Here is a 22,838-nt window from a genome sequence, read left to right on the forward strand (position 1 = left end):
AAAAAATGGTACGTACCAGGACGCTGTTAATTAACCCCTTACTGACAAAACCTAAATTATTTATTTTTTTTTATGAATATGGAATATAATGAAAATTATTATTATTATTATTACTCATGAAAAGCTTAAAAATAAAAAATATATTAAAATGTACCCAATAATAATATACACCATTATTTATTTTAAGCGAAACGCTACTTTATTCGCCCGGCTCGATGGCCACCAGTTCGTCAAGGAGCTCAACCCTTCGCTGCAGTCCCTTCGAGTCTTTCTCACTGCCCCTGACACCCTCCGCCACCCCGCCCCAACTAAAGGACCTATGTCCAGGGTCCTCCAGTCCATCGTCCTGGTACTCCTCGCAGATGTTGTGCATCGCACAGATGCTCTCCACAATAAGGCGGACCTCGTTCAAATCCCGGGCCTCCAAAGCGTACAGGGTATTGAATCGTCGTGCCAAGGTGTCCATTACCTGCTCCGCCAGCTCAAAGGCGGGACGCAGCAGTTCGTTGAACATCGCATCCTTGCGGAAGCACTCGGCCTCAATGGGCCGCATCAGGTAGGATTTGAGGGGAAACACCTCGTTGCCGATGAGATAGCTGCCCGCCGGCATGGTCCTCGGATTCAGGGCCAATGTCTGGCCAATGGGGGAGTCCTCGAAGCTGTACTCCATGGCCAGCTCAACGTAGCAGTCGACGATCTTCCGCTCGGCATTGCAGATTAACTGGAGCACCACCGGCACATCGGCGTGCTCCGACTCCAGAAATACTTCCAGTCGCTTCAGCGTTATGATGCCAAACAGATCCCGAAAGCAGCGCAGTTTGTCCATTCTTTGATATCCCTGCAGGGTGCTCCGCTGGGCCGCCAGTGAGTTTGGCCACTTAATAAAGCTCTCGTAATTATCAGAGATGCAGTGCCAGAATGCCCGCACCACCTGCTGGCAGAGAGCCCAGGGCAGTCGAAATTTGCGGGCGATCTCCTCGAAGTGCTCGTCGGTGGACAGCTTCCACAGGGCCAAGGACACCATGGTCTGCGACGGCGGACTGGGATAGCCAGGCAACGTGATTCCACATAAAGTTTTCTCTAGGGTTTGCTGGATTTTCTGAAACGAATGTATCTTTTAAATATCCTGAAAATTGCGAATAGAAAACCCAACAGCCTAACAGGATGTAGACATTCTTTGCAGATACTGGTAACTGGAGGAACAGCAGTCAATACTGACCAGGAATGTTAGCTTGCGCATGTGGATGTTGGACTCGAACTGGGCATCCGTGTAGCGGTGCAGTAGGTTGAGTTCCGGGTAGTGCCACTCCAGCTTGGGCATCTTTACGTCCTGTTTCTGGTCTTCCGGATCTTGGGAGATCCTGCGCTTCCGGCCGGAAGCCAACGCCCGTTTTCGCTGCATCAAAGCGAAAATCTCCGCCTCTTCGTCGTCCTCGTCGAAGGACAACAGCGGATAAATTCCTGAATTGATGTCCACGGACGGCTGGTCAATCAGCAAATCCTTGGTGATTATGGACGCAATGTTGGCGAGCACAGCGCGTTCCTCCATGCCGAGCCGTTTGCAATCTCCGAAGTTTAGCCTCGTTTTATAATTCACGTCCTGTCACCCGGCTTTTTAACCCCCTTTTCACGACTGGGGTGTGTGTATTACTAGTCAGCTGTTTTGGTGGTTTCCAGTGTGGAAAACTGCGCTTTTTGTACGCTTCTTTGTTGTTTTCAAGGTTGAAAGCCTATGCCGGTAGTCTTGTATTTTTTATTGAATCACTAAAATTCGAAAACTCCTAAATTGTTATATTTCTAACATTTTACATTTCACAAAACAGAGCTGCCAGATTAAGTTACAATTAACAGACGTTACTGACGTTACAGACGGAACTGTTTGGCTTTAACAGTACTGTTAAAAAGCAAAAGCGTAATGGTTACTTTCGAAATTGTTTTAATATTTTGTAATTTTGTAAAGGTTAGGGTCTCTTTTGTTTTTATTGAACTAAAAAAAACTTAAACATGATATATTTATTTACGATGTAGTCCAATGGTCTGCATAGTAGACTTAATTCCTCTATTTGTTGGCTTATTAACAAGGTACGCCTTCGTAGTCGCATTCCAAGGGAACTATAATATACTCGGTAAGAAATCTTATTAACAGTATCGATTGTTAGCATCTACTTACCGATTCTCGGCTTCAAAACTTCGAAGGACTCCCAGGCGCAGGTGTGCAATGTGGGATCTGCCTCCGGCATGCTGGCTCGATTTCCCGGGCGTGATGCACTTGCTCTTAGTTCTCGAACACGTCTTCGCAGGGCTGTCAAAACGTCGGAGTGCCTCTCGGAGTAAACCAGATTGTTCTGCTCACAGGGATCCGTTGAGATGTCGTACAAACACTCCTCCAACAAAGGATTACATGACCTCTGGAGGTCTCCACAACGCACTGCGGCCAATCGACGGGTGAGAGAAATCCGTTGTTGCGTCAGTCGTCGCAAATCGTAGCGAGAAAGGGCTCTTGAAGTGGCGGAGTTGCGCACCGTCACCGCATAGCGACTCTCGCGGGGATCTAGGTCGTCCAGTTCTCGGTAGGTGAGCACCGAGTCGTATCGACCGTCGGCAGTGGTGCCATTCACATACTTCCATTGTCCCATTTGAAGAGCAGAAAGTCGCCAAACATCGTCCAAGATGTGCAGAATCTCTCGAGGAACGTGGGGAGCATCTGCGGATCCGGATAGCTCGGGCCACAAATCGATCCCGTCTAGTTTTAGAGAACTATCCAGCTCTATGCCCGCAGCACGTGAAAGCGTGGGCAACCAGTCGGCGACGTATAAGGGCTGGCTGAAGATGGAGCCGCGTGCCTGAAGCTTGGAGCTCCAAATCGCACCAGCCACCCGTACTCCGCCCTCCCACGGAGTATTCTTTTGTCCGCGGAGTGGGAAATTTGAACCCGTATTAGAGAACATACCAACCGATGGAGCTCCATTGTCCGAGTAGAAGATCACAATGCTATTGTCCAGTTGATCTGTAGAAGACAGTGTGCTTATTATTCGTCCCACGCTCTGGTCCAGTTTGGAGATCATCGCTAAGGGTTAGATTAGTTTGAGGTAAGTCATGTTTGGAATAAAAACTTAATTTTGAAGCTGTAATTACCTGCATATTTCCTTCGGTTTGGATCCTTAATGTAGGAAAACTTTTGAATCTCTTCCTCGGGAGCTTGCAGAGGATCATCCTCGTTGGCCGTGTGGGCAGCCAAGTGACTGAGCATCAGGAATAGGGGTTGCTCCTTATCAGCATGGTCTTTGATCAACCGTTCCGCCTCGGTGGTTAGCAAATCCGTTACATAAACCCCACGATCCCTGCACTCCAAATCCATATTCCGCCGAAAATCGTAGCCCAGACTATAGTTGGCCACCGGCATCTTGGATCGTCTCTGGAAGTAGTCTATATAAGCGCCCCAATAGCCGAAGTGGTAATCGAATCCTCGCCGAGTGGGCGTGTATTCCGGACGCGAGAAGCCCAGATGCCATTTTCCCACCAGGTTGGTGGAGTAGCCTGCCTCCTTGAAGATCTCCGGCATCAATGTGGCATTGAGGGTCAGGGCCCAAGGCTCTTCGTTGCTGATTACAAAGTGCTGGGTGCCTGTAATGCCGGTAATCAAAATATAAATTGTGCGGGTTTAATTCAAATCATTATCAAATCTTAAAATCCGTGGTAACAAAAGATAATCGATACTAACCCGTGTGTATTGGATACCGGCCGCTGAGCAATGCTCCCCGAGATGGAGTACACATTGCCGGAGCGTAGAGCCGATCCAGTAGACGACCGTGATAGGCCAGGGCGTCGATATTGGGAGTTACAAACTCCCGGCCGCCTCGAAAGCTCACATCATCGAAGCCCTGAGAGAGTGTTTGCTTTAGAAATGGGTTGATTTATGACGGCGAAACTAGTCCCACCATGTCGTCGGCCATAATGATGATTATGTTGGGGCGCCGTGCTGCAGCAGATTGGTCCGACTTCACCCGTTGGAGGCAGAGCAAAAGCAGAAACGCTGATAAGCCCCGCATCTTGGTTACTCAACTTACGTATTAGACAATCACGTAATATTCGACTGCCTTGCACGGCAGCTACCGATCAACTGAAACGGCGAGCGGTCCGCGTAACATCTCGCCCCGAATCGGTTTGGGTCTCGATCTCCCAATCTGTCTCAGCCGGCATCTCACTGCGAATTCTGTCTGGGATCAGTGTGCTTATCAAAGTGGTTAGCCGTGGCCGAAAAAGCCAAACTTTGTTAAGGAAATCATTTTCGGAAAAGTAATTGCATCTGGGTATGTTGAAATTAAATAAAATCTAATGTATAGTGTGGGAACCGGTGCGAGAGGAAGATGAGCGCAACTCACGCTCTCCCGATTAATCTAACATAAGCAGAGAGACGAGCGATCGGGCTAGAGAGAGAGAGTCAATCGATCAATGGAGTTGAATGCGAACACACGTATTAGAATAACCATTGTAAACTAATAATAAATAATAAAACCAACTGTGAAATAAAGTGTATTGAAACGAAGACTAAACTACTGAATTATTACATATAGCATAGTGTTTATTTTTTTTATTAAACTAAACTTATAGAGTAGTCTAACCGAAGCATACTAACTATACAACGATCTATCTGGTTACCGGAAGTCCAGAGATCCAGTGTTTAATACTATAGGGACATGCACAGACACACACTCTTAATTGTCTAAACACGCACACAGTAAAGGCATAATCTGATCCTTATTCTGATCCTAGATCCGTATCACCAAACAAGGCTTCTGGTCGCGGCCGGAAGACCACAGATGGCGTTGTGCACGGGAATGGCCAGGAATCCGGCCAGAGCAATGCCATAGGAGTCCGACTGGACCACCATCGCCATGGCGAACTGCTGGCGCTCCGGCGAAATCTCTTTGGACATCCGGTAGAAGGTGTTCACGTAGGCACCGCCGCCCAGAAGTCCCTCCCACAGGACGATGGCAAACACAATCCAAATGCTAGGCGTGTACCACCAGATGACCTCGGTGAGGAAGTAGACCACGTTGACGAACTGGAAGATGGACATCAGCCAGATCTTGTCCAGCTGGAAGAGGTTGACAGAGGAGCGCGAGATAAAGACTCCGATCTGATAGTCCACATTGAGCCAGCGGTACTGCGAGTCCTTGTCCAGGAATATATCTTCAAAGTACACCAGTTCAAACTGAAAAATGGATGATAAACATGCATTATGTTTCCTTGTATGAATTAAAGTAAGCTTACCAATCCTTGATTGATGAAGTATTCAAAGAAGTAAACCAGGCAAAGAGGCAACATATATTTGAAGAGATGCTTGATATAGGAGAGCTTTTCCTTGAACCCAACTAATGGCTTCTCATCACTGATCAGGACTTCCGTGGACTCAACCGTGGTAACCGGCAATATGTCAACTTGTGGACGACGAAGGAGCAACCAGAAGGCAAAGGCCTCAATCGCAGGGAAGATCAGCATAATCAGCATTGTATCTCTGGGACTGAAGTCTAAAGATCTCAAGCTGGCATAGCTCAAGGATCCGATGACTCCGGCGCCACCAGTTCCAGACGACCAAGTGGAGATCACATTCCTAAAAAAAAAACATATGGAATCAAAGATAACCTTTTTTAGTACTTTAACCAGACAAACTCACTTGTTGTATCGCGAAGAATAGGCCAAGAAAGTTGTTTCACCTATTCCGCTGCTAGCCGAAGTGATGATGACACCCAAAAGAGCCATCCACTCGGCATTGGCGAATCCAACCAGGAGGAAACCAGCTGCAGAAAAGGCCACGGCAAGAGCTATACGGAAACTAATAAAACAAATACGTTTTTTGTTAGTATCAAACTTTAATTAATAAAATCAAATTGATTTAGCAGATAGTACTCACTTGACCCAAAATGGAAAGAATGGCATTAGAATCTTGACAAATAATGAAGGCAGCACGTCAGCCAGCAAAATAGCACCCGTTGAAACCAAGTGACAATTTCTTCCCGACGAGCTTTCTTCCGATTCATCACTCTAAAACGAAAGAATTATGCAGACGAACGATTAATAAATGTCTTAAATGTGATATAATCCTATTCGAATTACCGGATTAAACTGCTTGATAATATCGTGTGCAGCACTCAGCATCACCACGTATCCGTAGTTGTTGCACAGACCGAGGATCCAGTAGGAAGTCAGGTCGCGCCATAGACCCCGATCTTGGCGAGAGCTGCGAGAGGCGTCTCCAGGGGTGACCACCACTTGGGGATCATGTTCGGCCTCAGCCTCTTGCTGCTTGCTTGCCGTCATATTGAGCCGGCTAAAAAAAAATTAAAAAAGACATTTGTTAAATATTTTTAAAGCAGTTTTTAGCAAATTCGGTAAGTGAAAATCCAATAAATTTATTTGATTCCCTTTATTAACTTTTTTTTACCATTTACTATCTATACTTAACTAAGGTTCTCTTAAGGAAGCAACAACTTATTTATCTCTTAAAAAATTAATGTTGCTCTTTTTAAAAGCTTTAGCAATTACGCAAATTGTTTAATTGGTCAGGCGTAAACGAAGGTGGGTTTAAGACTTCAAAAAAAAAAACGAATATCAATATCACGTTTTGATTATAACAGTTTTTTTAAGAGCTTTAGTTCAATATTTATTTGTTCCAAGAGGCAAATCAGCGCGGTACCCTTAGTTCATTATCACCTAACTAAATTTACATTAAATGGGGCAACTATTAATTGAATTCTACTACTCTCTAAAATATACTCTCTACTCTTAAAATAAACTGCTATTCACTCTTCTGAGCTCAGTCGAATTTAAATAAATTGTTTAATTTCCCAAGCCGAGCATGTGCGTACGCAGTCTTGAACTTGACATAATATGGTCACTAGGGGAAGTCGCTAAAATATATGGAAAGTACGTGCAATAAATGCTTAAAAATATACAAATTGTGTTGAAGGTAGGAAAAGACAGCTGTTTAGTTCAGACTCAGGGTTTGACGGGTTAAAAGACTCGTATTTATATAGTTAAGTGCCTTGCGGCATATTTTCACGGCAAGTGCACACGTATTTCCTATTTAACTAATTGAATTTGTAATAAAGTAGCCTATTACTATTACTTGACACATTTCTCAGGCTCTAACTAGCTAATTTACAATGTTTGGAGGTTTTAAATAAATAAGATTGTAGATAACATTTAGCTATAGCGGGAAATGATTTTACCGGATATATAGATGTATATATATCACAGTTTTTTGGCAATGTTTTCGATGGTGATTGATTTGTTTACATCCGACAGAACTTGTGACTGATAATAGATCGAAGAGGAAATGGGGACAACAGATGGGATAATATAATCTATACCGTTCAATGGATATATTCCCAATTCACCGAACGGTTCTCATTAGCGCCCTTGACTGACAGCTTTTAATTATCCAGATCATTTAAGTTAACCTTGCAACAAGCCAAGCCAAATCAAATAATGTAATCAACAATTAGCACGAGCCCTGTTAGCCAACAAAGAAAAGACACGCCAACTGTAAAATAATTATAACAAATTAACTAATTTAATTAATTCAGAAGCCAGGCAAATGCTTTTTAGCCGTCCTGCACCTCGTTGGCCACTGACTCATTCAAAAGATTCACTTGATCCATTTGCGCAGTTATGAAGTTGTTGACCCAATTCGCAGTGCACTTTCCTATCCAGTTACTTTTGCTTGCTATCAAAAAATTTGATACCCGGCCAAAATTCGTTTCGAAATATCACTGGTAAATTGAGAATGCTAGATCTTGCATATATCTTGGAAAAAATTCTAAAACAGAGAGTTCTCAAATGGATTTTCGTTTTCAAATATTACTTTTTAATCAGTTAATGGATAGGTAAATTTACTTTTTTTTCGTTAAAAATTTTAAATTATTGATTTTGCATTTTATGTAATAAATTAAGTAAAAAGTTTAATTTACAACAAATTTACTTTCTATTGCACTTCATAACTTTTCATAGCACTAATGGGTTCTTAACTGCAGTTATTCACTATAAAGTACAATCGTACATCTTGCAATTTTTCGGCTTGGTAGTTCTAAGGTTCCGAGAACTGTTGGATACGACGGCGACGACGATTCGCGCTTCGAGGCGATCGGTGAGTGACTGAACCTGTGCGAACCCTCCCAACGGAACGAGAACCAATAACAAGCGGCGACTACAATGGAGCCAAGCGGCTGGGAGCCAAAGTATGAGGTATCACGCGAGTTGCCAGCGGCAGCATAAAAACTAAAACAATTAAAAGATGCAGCAAGTGCCAAAGTGCCGATCAGCAGGTTGATCGTACGTAGATCGCTAGCAGGTAGCACACATTACAGATTACACATATAGTATCATTTAATTCAATTCAATTCAATTCGATTCGATTCGATTTGTTTCGATTCGACTCGATTCGAGCGGCAAAAGCGGGGGTGTTGAGGTCGGTCAGCGAACGTCACGTTTTTCGGGTTGGCAAGTGCATTCGCATTGGGTTTAGAATACCCTCTCAAGAGTGCTAGGATAACGATAAGATGTTCGAATTTCTCGATGGGGAAAATCTGCGAACCTTGTGATTGTTTATGGTGGGAAATGCTTATCGGCTAGCGGTCTTTGGCATTCAAAGATCCCAAGCAATCCGATAGTCGAACTGGCTTAGATTAGATTATGAAGATATTGTGTCACTACGAGGGGTTCTTAAAGATTTTCCAATACTTTTAAACGCATGTGCTAGCTCTTGATTGAAGTATTAAAAACGATCAGGTTAGCAACTGTATTTTGGAGGGTATTTCAAACTTTGTGTTTGTGTTAGCTTTCGTAGTTAGCACCTGTTATTGAATAAGTCATAGCTATTTTAATTACGCTTAACTTTAAGTTAAGTTAAGGCAGTTTAAGTGCGGATAGCTCCGTTAGCTTTGTTTTGTGCTGCTCAATATCAAGTAAGCTCTAATGGTGGTTCCCTTCTAAGTTTATTGTTTTTCTACGGGCGCACATGGCGTATGCGTAATCTGAAATGTGCTCTTAAGTTCAAAAACACCTGTTTTTTCATAGTACAAAAGATTTTAAAAAGTACTATCGATGAAAATAATTCACTTGTTTGAAAACTCAAACTTTTTATAGTTACACAATAAACCAAACGGAGGTTATTTAACTCGATGCCAAACGGTTCGGTTATGCAAATCACATTTACCCGTTCAACTGGAAATGCTGGCTAATTTTATAACAATTTCATTTGAAACGGAAACCTGAGTTACTTTCTATGGCCATAAATCCGGCGTAAAATGCAATAAACATTACTCCCCCGAGTGAATACCAAACACCAGCCGTACGTACACTTTCGAATTATTTCCGGCTGCCACTCAATCCGCTCGAGCAATGAAATTCTACTGAGGACTCGTCGAATACGGGCCTAGATTACAGCCGGACCAGTTGCAATCGACATTATCATTATCGTTAAGTGGCCTGCAGATTAAATTACAGATAAGACGTTCGCAGCATTGGGCCATATAAATCTTAAGATATTACTGGCAATGGCAATTCGTATATGACAGGCTCTGGGGAACAGAAAGGGTAATCAAACTGATGAGGTGATGGCCATAAGCCTGGCCCCCTTTTTATCTTTGCCCGTACACTTAAGTCTAATAATCGTACCGGCCAAGAGTTTGGCCATAATACATTTTCACGGGTATCGTTTTCCCATCCACAATAGCTCCGTTTAAATTAAATCCGTTTCGCGCTCATTTAGCACGTACGGAAACCGCCAAAACCAATTTCACACCGCAGCCGCAAAGCATGGAACACTTTTTACTTGCCACAGGGTTATACATTGCATTTTAAAAACAGAACATGTTGTTGACAAATTGCAAAATAAAGTGGTTGAGGCTGCTAGGGATAAAAAGGGACACTCGTGTTCGCTGTTGTAAATAATAAATAATTCACAATTGCTTGTCAATTTCGAGTCACTCCAAAGTTGTCCTCACTGCGAAACGAAAGTAGTCCTTTTATGGCACAAACTATGGCCAAAGCGATGCCCTGTTGACAGCCATATTGAGTTGACAAATTGTTAAGGCAATTTGTTATAGTAATACGTTGGGAATTCCGGAATGCCAGCGAGTGCTGTTTGGCAAGCAGTTCATTTCAGTCAGTTGCATTTCAATGCTCGACAGGGAGTCATTTAAGAAGGAAGTTTTAGATACTATTTGCTTGACTTAGGCAAATGTAAAATCTTGAAAAAATATATAATTTATTGCGTATTTGATTAGCAGCCATATTATACCATTTATTTGCTCCTACACCCAGTTCAATAATATTTGTTCCAACTGAACTCACTCTTATTTATTGTACAATCAATTTCGATAAAGCTTTGACACATCCCTTTCCATATTTGTCGCCTCTGGCGATGCCATCATTAAAATACCATAAATCATCCTGGGGGCAACATGCGATGTCTGCGGTGGGAAAACTACTGATTTCGGCGAAATTCGGGGAAATGCGAAAAACACAACTGTTAACTGTTTCTAATAGGCCGTATTAGGCTCACAATCAGTTATCTAACATTCACACGTGGCATTGGGGAACAAAGTTTCAATTCGAATGTGGCCCGGCACGAAAATGCAAATAAAATGGCTCCAAGAGAATGAATAAAATCATTGCCAAAAGGGAAAATTGAGTATAAAAAGTAACCGCCAAACACGAAAAGTTTTTAATGCAAATACGAAAATCGCATGGAAACATGGCCACCACGTCCTTTGCAATCCCCTTTATCCATCCCTCCGTTTAACGAGCCGTGCTGCAATTTTCCGGCGCGAAAACAGGAAGTGAGGAAAGCGTCGCCCTGCATAATTTTGCGATGCGAAAAGTTAACGCAAAGTGTTTTTATTTTCTCCTGGGTGCAAATAGAATATAGTTGTTACAGCAGCTTAAAGCGATTTTAAAGCACTACGGGTGAATGGTGAGAGGACGGGTGAAAAAGCGCTTCCAGGCCAGTTCCACCAGCAGGATTACCACAACCAGGATGTCGGCGCAGATCAGCATAAGGAGCAGAGGAGCCACGTACTCCATTCCCACGGTGATGACGAAATTCTGGGCCTCGCAGTGGAGCTTCATGTGCACCCAGTAGCTGCGCTGCTTCCGGTAGACACCAGTTTCGAGGATTCTAAGGAATCTGAAATGAAATACCAATGGATTTATAACGATTTTAAAAGATTTTATCTTTTGAAAGAGTAGCAGAAGAACTTACCGAAGTCTGAAGAGCTCCTTGTACGTGGAGTTGCGATGTAAGTGCGTGTATAATAGCTTCTCGGGTCGAAATAGAACTTCGTTTAAATCGCAAATCTCTTGAGCCGTAAAGTACCGTTCCACATAGGCATATCCGGAGGAGGTTTCGAACACGTAGACATAGCCAGGATTAGCCTTGACCCTTAAAACACCCTGCTCAGCGGGCAACCAGAGTTCAGGATTCTGGGTCTGCGATTCGATTTTGCGTTTTATGAACAAGTGTATTTCCGGAAGTCTTGAGTACTGAAATTAAAAAATTTCTTAGCAGTTAAGAATGCTTAAGAATTGAATGAAACCAACATTTAGGTAGCTCTTGGTGAAGGGAAGTGGCTCCAAGCCCACGGTTAGGGAACTCTCCGCCAGCTGCTGCATCGTTTTGATCTTGGACTTGACGGGCGAGCTTAGTAGAGATGACACGACTACGGAAGTGTAGTAGTTGTACATGATAAAGCTGATCAGGAACAGGGCGAAGTAAATTAGTCTGCCTCCGGCGGAGCGTGGAATCAAAGAAGAACTTTGGATGCAAGCTGCTCCAAAACTGATCAGGAAAGTGCTCAGCAGAGAGGGTAGGTAGTCCAATCGCCATCGTTTTTGCATTCGCTTGCACTCCATATAGAAGGTGATCCACAGGAGGACACCAATCAACGAAAGTACTCCCCCGAAGAGATACCAAACCAACGGACTGAAGGGCTGCAGGAACACATCTCCCCGGAGTCCCGCATTGTGGGGAGTTCGGAAAATGCAAACGGAACGGAAAAATCCCGTCTCAATAATGGCAGACAAATACTTAAGCCTGCCTTCAGTGGCCAAAGAGGGCGAGGCCGTAAGATCCGCAGTCTGGTCCACCACAGCTCCCACTGAGCCACCTACCACATCCGATTTGCTCCAGCTATCCGAGAAGATGAACTTCATTCTGCAGGAGAAACTATGTACACTATTATTACCAGTTTATTTATACCTTACTTGCAGTATAGAAGATCTCTCAAAATTAGGGTCAGGTGGAACCCGAATCTAGCTAATGAGTCAATGTGGGTATCGTTCTCCTGGCTCAAAAAGCGAATAAGTTCGTCATCCGACAAGGTGAGTGGACGTTAGGTGACCACCGTTGCCACTAAAGGATAGCTCAAACTTTAATGTTATTATATATACAACAAAGTCTTACCCCTCAGGACAACATCGGTAAGTTGTTCTCTATTTCCGTATTTGGATCGCTTCTGCAAGGAACTTAGATATCGAGTCCTGCGACATTTGAATGGATCACAAGACATTTCGTGGGATCCAGTTACATTCAGCTGACCTCCAATAATTTTTCCATTATTGTAGACATCATAGACTGCATAGGCAACCGAGTCGTTGTTATCCTGGATCTGCTCCTTCACATAACTTACATCCGCATCAATGGATATGTTAAATAATGCAAATAAATCATTAAACTCCAATTCAGACTGATTGCCAACCAAAAGCCAATGGTAATGCTGATTATAGATCTGCTCCCGACTAGCCTGAAAGTAAATAATATCTGGAAATAATGCATTTATCCCGTTGTATTTAAACAAACCTCCTCCAATAAATCCTGAGCCTGATCGCACTTTATATCTACGTAAATCGCCAGAGTTGGCTGGGTATGACCCATGTAATTGAGCTCTAAATGTGACCAATTAAGCACTCCTCTCATTTGAACAAACTGATGATAGACGAGAATGGGATGTATGGGCTTCATGAACTGTTCAGCAAATTTAAGACCTTGAAAAAAAATTCGGGTTTACAATTATCAGAAGCGGGTAGAACTTCCTTTCCCACTTTCATCACTCTGCCAGCAGTGAAATAAAACAATGAATCCAATCCGCGACTGCACGAGATTGTCCAGAACAAAGTTGGCCAACTGCACCAGCTGCATTGTTGACTTTTGCGCTTTGGTTTTCCACGATTGCACTACCCTTTTTATATAGCCAAAAAGTCCCCCAATTTGGCTGTCATCAGTGTGCGTTGTTTGTTTTTAAATTGCCCGAAATTGCTCGCCATTTACCAATGACCTTGGACTGCTCACCTCAATGACGAGTGCAGTGGCGGTGCCAGATGACCTCCAGTCCCAATATGCCCACGCAGAGAATTATCGCTCCTAGTAGGATGATGAACAGCGGAGCAGCATACTCCAGACCCACGGCCACCGTGTGATTATGCTGGTAGCAGTGGAGTTTTGTCTTCATCCAAGACCGCTCGTGCTTGAAGTGAACTCCCGTCTCCAGCATTCGCAGCTCACTGAAATTGGGATGGCAAATTTATCAGTAAATTTATCAGCTCCAGTTAATTAATTTGCCCACCTCAGTTTGAGGAGTTCCGCATAGGGTGACCTCTTCGCCAGGACTGTGTGGCTGTGAGAGGTATCGCGTAGAGGAATCTCGTTGAGCTCGCAGATCTGGTGGGCCAGGAAGTGCTTCCTCACGAACTCGTAGCCCGTTGCCACGCTAGTTATGTAGACGAAGCCTTCCTGATCCCTTACAGAGAGGACCCCAGCCTCGGTGGAAATCCATATTGAATCCGGGGATCGCTTGCTGGCAAGCACTTTTTTGCGGTAGAGGTCACGCACATCCGGCTCCTCGGAGGTTTCCACATAGATGCGTGTATAAATAGCTGGCTCTATGCCCACATCCAAATTGCTATCCGCCAGTTGTTGCAGTGTACGTATGTTGGACTTAATCGGCTGGCCCAGCAGCTTGGACACCACAATGGATGTGTAGTAGTTGTACATCAAAAAGGAGGTCACCATTAGGGCAAAGAAAGCCATCCTCCCACCCATTGATCTTGGCGTGAGCCACGCCCCTTGAATACAACCAGCTCCGAAGGAAAGAAGGCAGCTGGTGAGCAGCGATGGCTTCCACTGCTTACGTCGCTCCAAGATGAAGGTGACCCAAAGAAGGCAACCTGCCAGGAGGAGTATAAGTGCGAATGTCAGCCAAACTCCACCGCTGAAGGGCTGCAGGAACTCCGTGGCACTGAGACCCGCGGAAACGGATCGGGGATTACGAAACATGCAGATTTCACGAAAAACACTAAATTTCGTTATGGGTTTCAGAATCAAAGCGCGATCGAAGGAATAAATGAAAGGAGCCATCGCCAGGTCAGCTTTATCCAGGATAAGATCTCCAATCATGCCGCCTGTTGCACTGCCATCCGACCACCGATCCCTAAATATGTACTTAAACCTACGGGTTTATATTAATATATATTCATTTATTTTCATTTAAGCTAACTCACTTGCAGTCCAACATATCCCTTAGTGGCTGACGCGCCTGGTAACCCAATCTAGCGTAGGTATCTAATTGAATCCGATATTGGGAGTTCAAAAAGTCAAAGATCTCCTTTTTGGAGACATTAAGCGGTAAAGCGGTCACCTGTTCAAAAGATTAATCAATAGGGAGTAAAATCTTTTAGGTTCTGACATACCACAGCTGTGGCTCTCATGGTCAATCCAGTAAATGACTTTCTATGCTGCAAAGCACTCCGTGTGTAAAGTTTACTTAGATATCGTTCAACTCTACAATTCGTTTTATTGCAGGAAATTTCCCGATCGGCTGTTATATTTAATTGTCCCCCTAATTGTCGTCCCTTGTTGTATATATCGTAGAGTAAGAAGTTTCTAGTGATAGGATCATGAGTAACATAGGTAACATCGGCATCAACGAAGATCTGAGCCTCTTTGAAATGAGATTCCAATTCGGAAAAGTTCATTGACCTATCATAGATTAGCCAATGATATCGATGACTAAAAGATCTTTTAGCACTGGCCTGTTAGAACTAGATTATCTGACACATTTTCAAGTCATTAAGCTCAATATTGTACTTGCCATATCCAAGACTGTACCACTTTTGTCGCAATTGATATCCAAGAAAACGCCTAGCTTAAGAATATTGTGATTAAGAAAGTCATCTTTCAGCTGAATATCCGAGTGTAATGGTTGGAATTGAGTGAAGATATTTTTAGACTGTGCCACAAGTGCCATGTGCGAAAGTGCTGAAACAGGAAAATTGAATCAAATATCAAAGAATTGCCATACCACAACCACTTACAGTCCATTGACCAGCAGTGCAAAATGAAGACATGACTCAATTTAGCCATGTGAATAAGGTTGTGTATGATTAAATTGTGCAATTGGAGCATAGCAAAAGCTCGAACAAAGAACTTGGCAATTATTGATACTGATTATGAGGCAACAGGGCTTTTTATAGGGCACACATAATGCCATCAGAGTGAAACTAATCAACATAGACGTCAATCGATGACTGAACTTGACTTGTGACAACTTAATGGGTATGCGATAAAAGTCAAGTCCTGTCAAGCTCAATCAATGTGGGAAGAAAATTGGAAGCAATTTAAATGGTTAAAGAACTTTATGGAAGGGGAAACATTTTGTCACTCACCAAGTCTATTATAAGTTTTCCATTTACTGATTTTAAGGGATAATAGTGCTAAATTTCTTCCTTGCATAACGGGCCCAGCAGATTTCCAGGATCAGGATCAGAAGGGCCAGGAAATAGGCCACCAGGAGGGATATGAACAAGGAAGCTGCATATTCCATACCCACTTGGATCACAAAACTGTTCGAGAACGTGTGCAACTTGGTCTTGCTAAAGAACCGGCTCTGCTTCGAGGTGATTCCAGTCTCCAGCATTCGCACCTGCAGTTGGGTTAGTAGCTGTCGGTAGGTGGAGTTCAGGTGAACCATTCCGTATACGGCACTCTCGGGCCTCAGGATAATCTCGTTCAGATCGGAGATCTCGCGCGGAAGATAGTGCTTCTCCACAAAGTGATACATGAACGAGGCCTCCGATGTGTACACGAATCCCGGCTGATCCCTCACCCGGATCACTCCCTCCTCCGGAGAAAGCCACACGCTATTAGGATCCCGCTTGCTTTCCACCTTTTGTTTGTAAAGACTGCGAATATCTGGGCGCGGAGAAGACTGCAAAACAAATGGTTTTTAAACAGATATATAAAGGTTTTTGAAAGAGTGTAGACCTTATAGATGGGTATCAGAATTGTAACACAATAACACTTAATTATGTATTTTAGAGAGATGCATTCCACCCCTATGGAATTATCGCTCTATCAAAAGATTAAAAGTCGGTTATTACGCACCACAAGATATGTCTTGGTAAACGGAACCGTATCGAATCCCACATCCAAGGAGCTGTCGGCCAACTGCTGAATAGTCCGGATATTAGAACGTACTGGAGATCCCAGCAGAGTGGACACCACTATGGATGTATAGTAATTATACATGAGGAACGAGGTCAGCATCACGGCGATAAAGGCCAATCTTCCTCCCGCTGACTTGGGAATAAAATAGGATCCCTGAATACAAGCTGCTCCGAAGCTAATCAGGCAACTACTGAGCAGAGACGGGATGAAGTCTAGACACCGTTGCATCCAATGCCGCTCCAGGTGAAAGATAATCCAAAGCAACACTCCGGCGAAGATCAGGAGTCCGGCGAAGGCGAACCAAACGCTCGGCATGAAGGGCTCCAGAAAGACGGCAGCTTTGATTTCGGAATTGTGTGGAGTACGAAACATGCAAACAGCCCGGAATTGGGCCTGCTCCGTCATGGGATGTACGTAATGGAGGCGATTCCAAGAGGGAACAAACGGTGTAGTGCAGAGCTCAGCGGATTCGTTGGTCAACATTCCAATAGCTCCGCCAAAAGCATCCTGAACGCTCCAAGTTCCACACCAAATGTAATGAAGTCTTGATAAGAACAAACATATTAACATATGATTTAATAATAATAATATGATATAATAAAAACCATCTCTTACTTAAAACCAAGAATTTCCTGAGTGTGCATGATAAGTCGATTGCCAATGCGAGAAATTGAGTCCATGTGAGAGTCGCGGTCGCTATTAAGGAACTCGAGAAGTTCCTCCTCGCTGGAATTAATTGGCAGTACAGAGACCTGAGTTAAAGTGATCAATTATTGTTGAAATGATCAATGATTAAAATTTACGTTTAGAAGACGCACCAATGCGGCCAATCGAAAAGTAACGCTAGATAAATCCATTCGGTGCTGAAGTCTAGGTCTCAAATGCAGTTCACTGAGATACTCCTTCACCTGGCAGTGACTTCGATTGCACTGCAGAGTCTGGTCCACGGTGATATTGAGCTTACCTCCCAAATGACTTCCCTTATTATAGACATCATGCAGGATAAATCGCTCCTCATCCTGACGGCTGACATAAGTCACGTCCGCATTGAGGCTTAAATTGGCTGCCTTAAATAGTTGTACTAACTTGGTAAAGTTACCTGCCTCATCGTAAAGAAGCCAGTGCAAATTTTGATTATAAAGGCGAGCTCGACTGGACTGCATTATAAATAAAATATATAACGCAAAGAAAATCAAAATTTACAGAAACAATTACTAGTTTAAAATGTCTGAGGTAATGTATTTGCTATTCACATATTAACTAATGTATACCCAATAAGTTGATAAATATAATTGAAAGGACTCACTTGATTTGTTACTAATTCGGCTTTGTCGCAACCCAAATCCAGAAAGACTCCCAACCTGACTAAATCGCTGTCCAAGTATTCCTTGTGCACGTTGGCCAAGTTATCAGGGTTTTGCAGGTCAATGTACTGCGAAAAAATTCCGTTCTGATTCAGCATCTGAACCAAAGGAAAAGCCTCTAGAATACGTAATTATGAGTAACATTTAAACAATGTGTAGCACATCTTACCCTTTATGGACCAGCAGTGAAATACCATGAAATTGCTCAAATTGATTTCCAGCAGATTGAAAACAATCAACCGATACAATGGCCAACTAGTCATTTTGACGGCTTTCTTCGATTTTGACCAGACGGCTAGCTCTTTTATAGCCCCAAAGCTGAGATGTCGAACGAGGCCAATTAAGTTATTATATCCAAATTTTTGGGGCAGCCGTCCAATTGAGAACTTTGATGGACAGCTTGTTCGAAATTTTGGGAGCCATTTTAGCCCGCAGATATCCTGCTGGTGGAGCAACAAGTGTTTTGGCCAAGGCGCCTGCGCAGGTCTCGGTATCGTAAACAAAGGTGCAGGAGGGATTTATGAATGAAAAGCGGGCGGTGGGTGGGTGTTAATGGATTTCTCAGCCCGCTTGATTGTGGGTGGGATTGTGGGTCAGGAGGGCAGCGCCGCAGGCTTTAGTGATTTTGCGCCTTTTGCATGGTGCCCCTGCCCCAGCCCCTGCCCCCATCACATCCAGCCACCCAGCAAATGCTGCACAATTCAATCTTCTGGCCTGGTCTCAATATCATTTCGACTCAGTCTGCATTGCGCGCTTGGCGCGTTTTGACGTATTTCCGAATCTCCGCATCTTTCTCTGGAAATTGCCCGGTCCCCGTTTTCAGTTCGATTTGATTTGGTTTTCGCCTCCGTTGGTTTGTTAGTTTGTTTACTTTCGCTGCTCGTTGTCGCCGTTATTGTTGCTTGGCTCTGGAGATTTCAGTGCGTTTTGGTATGATAAGTGCGGTTGCAAAAACAGAGTTGGCTATGAATTTTGCGGAAAGTGCGCGCTGATGTAATTTTGGATAATTTAAATTTAATCACCGAAAATAATGGCATATACATTAAATTGAAAAAAAATAAAACAGAAAACTAAACAAAGCATCGATCAAATAATGTAAAACAATGAAATGAAATCTCTTCAAAAGAAAATTAACTTATAAATTAGTGCACTAAAATAATTGGTATCTGAACTGGGTTTTAAAAATGTAAATAATGTTGTTGTTACTTTTTTCAACTATACATAGTACACATATATTTTATACCAATTTTGTTATCTTATTTTGTGTAAGTGTCTAACTTGTGTACACATATAACCTTAAATAACGAGTAACACGGCGTATACGCAATTTTTAATTACAAAAATCTTGTAACCCATAATGCTTTAAGTATTTAAATGCATTATTTCACATCTCGGAATCCTTTTCGAACAGTAGTTCCGTTTGTAAACTAAGGAAACCCCTATTAAACTTTGAATTAGGTAAACACAAATCCGTTTGATTTTGTAACCAAGTGAAGGCACAGCCTCTAATTGAACTGTCAAATAGTAATTGCATAACCATCACACACTTTCCTATACAATCTCTGTCCCCTTAATTGAGTGCCAATTAAACTGTCTGAATCAACCTAATTAACAAGGGGTTTATACATTATTTAAAATACAACATTGCAAAGTAATAATGGTAATTAAGCATCAAAATCCGTACATTCCATTATGTCACTAATTGAGCATCGAGATAAAAATATTTAAAATTAAAAACACATCTTAAACGCAAAAAGAAAAAATGCCAAATGAACATATTAAGAATCAATTGAAATGTGGTCATCCGCACTGGGCCAACAAATGAAAAATTCACAATAAACCACAAATATGACAATTTCAATAGAAACAACTGAAACTAGATGGCGGAGACTGCCGACATTGAGTGCAAATAAAATGCAATTATCGCTGATTTAAACGGACATTAGAGAATCATAAATTTTCCATGAGCACCACATGGCCACAGGGACTAGGGTTGGAAAATTTACTCCAACACCCGCAAATAATCCACCAGAGGATTTTGGTAAACCAGCATAACAAAAACTATTTGCTGGGAAAATTGATTGGACGACGGCAACTGGATAGAATATAAATACTTGAAAAAGTCAAAGCAGCTGTGCAAAGAAACTACATTAGATCACTTTATGCAAAACATAACATTTTTAGGAAATAGGAATTCTAATTTAATCGAGCACTGAAGCTCATTAATCAAGTTTCGGTTAATTAAGTGAGTTTCAAGTCAATAAAATAGCTTTGGAAATTGTTATCGAAAAATAATAAAATAAAACTATGAGCTTATTTTTCTTAAAAAGTGGAATTCGTTCAAGTAAATTTATCCAGGCTTTATCTTAAAGTTAAAAATTAACTAGGGTCGGCAAATAATTCAGTTATCGTACAGTTTTAGGTTGGCTTAGACGAGATTGTATGCCACTCTCTTATGTTATTCTGGCTTTCAAAGGCTTTTATCTTTTTTGGCAGATTTTGAATTTTTTTTTTGTTGACGCTTGAGTCTACGAAACATCTCTTAAATAAAAAAATGCAAAGCATAAAAAGCGGCAGATGGGGCATCGCACTCTTGAGATTTACATTGTAAAGTGATCCCCTCGCCTCGTCGCTATATACAGAGTGTGCAGCGTACAGTACATGATGCAGGCTCACAAAAAACTGCATTTAAATTAATTGAATTTTGTTGATTTTTTTCCGTCGAAGCGGCGTCCAAGGCCCCAAATCCGACTATCCTGTCCTTCGGTTCTATTGCTCTTATTGAATTGGTTTGGGGACTTGTTGGCTGACCCACAAGTCAAGATTGTGGCGTGTCTGGTGAGGCAAGTAACACAAGTTTACTTAAGCGTCGTCCGAATGCGTTTTGTGTGTCATTATTCCAAAGGGGAGCCGAGTGGAAGGCTCTTCCATTTCCATTTTTTGTATGCTCTCTTGCATTTGTGTTCATTAAATTTGCAACTAAGTTGAAATGTTTTTGTTTACTTCCTTACTTCCACAACTGCCCTTGCTAAGCCTGGCCAAATGGAATGTTCAAATTTATAAATGAGTTTGCGTTCCCATTAGTCGGAAATTGCAGAACTGGATTTGGAGTGGTTTCCTCACTCTTTAAGTTCTCAATTTATAAAAATTCCATTTTGTTTTAGATCTCTCCATGCACTAGAAACGCCTATAGGATATCAATAACTTGAAAATATCCCAACTAGCTGGAATCTATGCCCTCCAAATCTAACTGAGCAAGGGAACCCACTTAGCGGAGACAAGAGCAAACATTTGTGCATTATAATGCCTCGACAATAGCGATTCAGCTGCATTTCACGCTTCCCTAATCCTCGCCAGCTCCCTTCGACAAACATTTCCGCCGAACGTGAGCCAGCTGGGGAGGAATATCCGTTTCCGAGTGGGGGACGAAGCCAAGGGAAAGTGGGATCGTGAGTCCGGAGACTGGGAACAACCAGCACGTGCCTGTCGCTCGACTGTAAAATAATTAGAGCAATTGCATTGGCCTAGGGCCATAAAGTTCGTGGTCGGGCAGTCGCATCTCATTCCCGCCAAAGAACTGACCGCAGTGTTACAATTTTTGACTTTCATTTAATTAAAATGCGATTTTAATGCTACTTAGTTTAAGTGGAAAACTTGCGGCACTATCCTCATTCCCATTTCAAGGCCAAAAGGGCGTAAACTAAGCGGCTCATTCATATAATATTCGAGGGCCAAATTAAAACGCTCATCTCATTTGCAGGCAGGAAAATAATAATGCCAGCAGACTGCTCCCAAAATTCCATATAAGCCACCTGCTGCTGGGACTTCCGATGAACCACAAAGTAAAGGGGGACCAACCCATAATGCACCCATAGATAGGCACCAGATGTCAGGCACATCAACAGAGTAAGGAGCTCTATAAACCCGAAGTGAATCCGACTTGTGATGTACCCTGCACTTTTATCCTAAGAAGGATATTGTGATAATGGTTATATTGGCTATTCAATCACTTGAAGATAGAAATGGTAGCTGAATAATTATTCACTGTACTGTATACTACTGTATACTGTAACGATCTTAAATGTGATAAAATGAAAAATGAATTCAAATTCGTTTGCTTGGTAGACAAATTAATGTACTACTGTAATTATTATTATAATTTAAATACAGAGACACTGTGGTTACCCTTTCTTCCAAGCGAACGCCTTTTAACAATGCATTTCCACCAAAAAAAAAAAGAAATATACGTAGGAAAATATTTCTCAACAGGCAAAGGGTAGAAAAGGAGGTTTGGTGACGAGGGACAGGAAAACGTCAGCAGCCTTCAAAAATTGAGTGCAATTTCGACGCTGATGAGAAAATGCGTTGAACGTGCTCAAGTTGCTCTATGCCAAACCGGGGAAAATTGTTAGCAAGGCGAAAGTGGGTATTTCCACATTTAACTTTAACCCGTTCGCACCAGTTAACAAAAGGCGTGGAAAGCGATGACGGCTAAGCTAAGCTAGAAATTATAAACGAAAAGGGACGCCCAGACATCGGTGGGTCGTGTTTCTGGGATGCCGGCTGATGTTTGTGCTTCTGGCAGCAATTTGTTTGTTTGACGAAGCTTGGCCATCAAAAACATAAAGTGAAGTGTAATTAGCAACCAAACAAAGCCGAGTATGTGGCTCTGATTTCATGGCAGACAAAAAAGAATTTATGGTACTTTTGCTTAATTTATACGGAAATAGGATTTCTTATTTAAGAATCTCCTAAAATAATGAAAATGTTGAGGTATAAGCATAAACTTTTTTTTAATTATTTAGGCTGAGTTTCTGTAGAAGGACGGTACTACTATGGATTTTGCATAATATGCAATATTTTAAAATTCAATTCAATATTATCCAAAACTCTTTGCCAAATTGACCTATTAAATATTATTCAATGTCGCCAGCCAAATAAATCCATTCAAAAGTCCAAGTGGCTTGGAA

At 42.4% G+C, this 22,838-nt stretch overlaps 6 protein-coding genes across 7 annotated transcripts; all 6 read right to left on the reverse strand.

Annotated features, from left to right (window-relative positions):
* Positions 1 to 183: 183 nt before the first annotated feature.
* Positions 184 to 1,860, reverse strand: LOC6606130. The gene is made up of 2 exons (XM_002030902.2): positions 1,220 to 1,860; positions 184 to 1,099 (listed from the first exon to the last, which is right to left on the reverse strand). The coding sequence occupies exons 1-2, from the start codon at positions 1,547 to 1,549 to the stop codon at positions 200 to 202; spliced, it is 1,230 nt and encodes a 409-aa protein (XP_002030938.1). The 5' UTR covers positions 1,550 to 1,860; the 3' UTR covers positions 184 to 199.
* A 101-nt stretch (positions 1,861 to 1,961) lies between these two features.
* LOC6606131 (arylsulfatase B) lies at positions 1,962 to 4,161 on the reverse strand. The gene is made up of 5 exons (XM_002030903.2): positions 3,939 to 4,161; positions 3,722 to 3,881; positions 3,136 to 3,624; positions 2,171 to 3,067; positions 1,962 to 2,112 (listed from the first exon to the last, which is right to left on the reverse strand). The coding sequence occupies exons 1-5, from the start codon at positions 4,047 to 4,049 to the stop codon at positions 2,075 to 2,077; spliced, it is 1,695 nt and encodes a 564-aa protein (XP_002030939.2). The 5' UTR covers positions 4,050 to 4,161; the 3' UTR covers positions 1,962 to 2,074.
* A 400-nt stretch (positions 4,162 to 4,561) lies between these two features.
* Positions 4,562 to 9,438, reverse strand: LOC6606132 (battenin). Of its 2 annotated transcripts, none has more exons than XM_032718386.1 (6): positions 9,361 to 9,438; positions 6,118 to 6,331; positions 5,915 to 6,045; positions 5,678 to 5,836; positions 5,275 to 5,614; positions 4,562 to 5,215 (listed from the first exon to the last, which is right to left on the reverse strand). In XM_032718386.1, the coding sequence occupies exons 2-6, from the start codon at positions 6,319 to 6,321 to the stop codon at positions 4,781 to 4,783; spliced, it is 1,269 nt and encodes a 422-aa protein (XP_032574277.1). In that variant the 5' UTR covers positions 6,322 to 6,331; positions 9,361 to 9,438; the 3' UTR covers positions 4,562 to 4,780. The 2 variants fall into 2 exon arrangements, with proteins under 2 accessions (XP_032574277.1, XP_002030940.2); XM_002030904.2 differs by lacking the exon at positions 9,361 to 9,438 and adding an exon at positions 8,063 to 8,169.
* A 1,428-nt stretch (positions 9,439 to 10,866) lies between these two features.
* LOC6606133 (ionotropic receptor 75a) lies at positions 10,867 to 13,224 on the reverse strand. Its single transcript, XM_032719081.1, is given in 7 exon segments — positions 10,867 to 11,191; positions 11,267 to 11,547; positions 11,605 to 12,217; positions 12,268 to 12,415; positions 12,467 to 12,806; positions 12,863 to 13,047; positions 13,105 to 13,224. Coding segments are annotated over 7 exon segments (1,890 nt in total). The 5' UTR covers positions 13,202 to 13,224; the 3' UTR covers positions 10,867 to 10,965.
* LOC116801156 (ionotropic receptor 75a) lies at positions 12,955 to 15,479 on the reverse strand. Its single transcript, XM_032719084.1, has 7 exons — positions 15,373 to 15,479; positions 15,150 to 15,316; positions 14,749 to 15,090; positions 14,560 to 14,696; positions 13,626 to 14,507; positions 13,352 to 13,563; positions 12,955 to 13,047 (listed from the first exon to the last, which is right to left on the reverse strand). The coding sequence occupies exons 1-6, from the start codon at positions 15,461 to 15,463 to the stop codon at positions 13,353 to 13,355; spliced, it is 1,830 nt and encodes a 609-aa protein (XP_032574975.1). The 5' UTR covers positions 15,464 to 15,479; the 3' UTR covers positions 12,955 to 13,047; position 13,352.
* Positions 15,230 to 18,131, reverse strand: LOC6606134 (ionotropic receptor 75a). The gene is made up of 7 exons (XM_032719082.1): positions 18,038 to 18,131; positions 17,811 to 17,986; positions 17,323 to 17,661; positions 17,120 to 17,256; positions 16,442 to 17,048; positions 15,724 to 16,265; positions 15,230 to 15,316 (listed from the first exon to the last, which is right to left on the reverse strand). Exons 1-6 carry the CDS (start codon positions 18,129 to 18,131, stop codon positions 15,756 to 15,758), a joined length of 1,863 nt encoding a protein of 620 aa, XP_032574973.1. The 3' UTR covers positions 15,230 to 15,316; positions 15,724 to 15,755.
* Between the last annotated feature and the right edge of the window lie 4,707 nt (positions 18,132 to 22,838).

This window comes from Drosophila sechellia, chromosome 3L, assembly GCF_004382195.2.
Source record: "Drosophila sechellia strain sech25 chromosome 3L, ASM438219v1, whole genome shotgun sequence".
Lineage (NCBI taxonomy): Eukaryota > Metazoa > Arthropoda > Insecta > Diptera > Drosophilidae > Drosophila > Drosophila sechellia.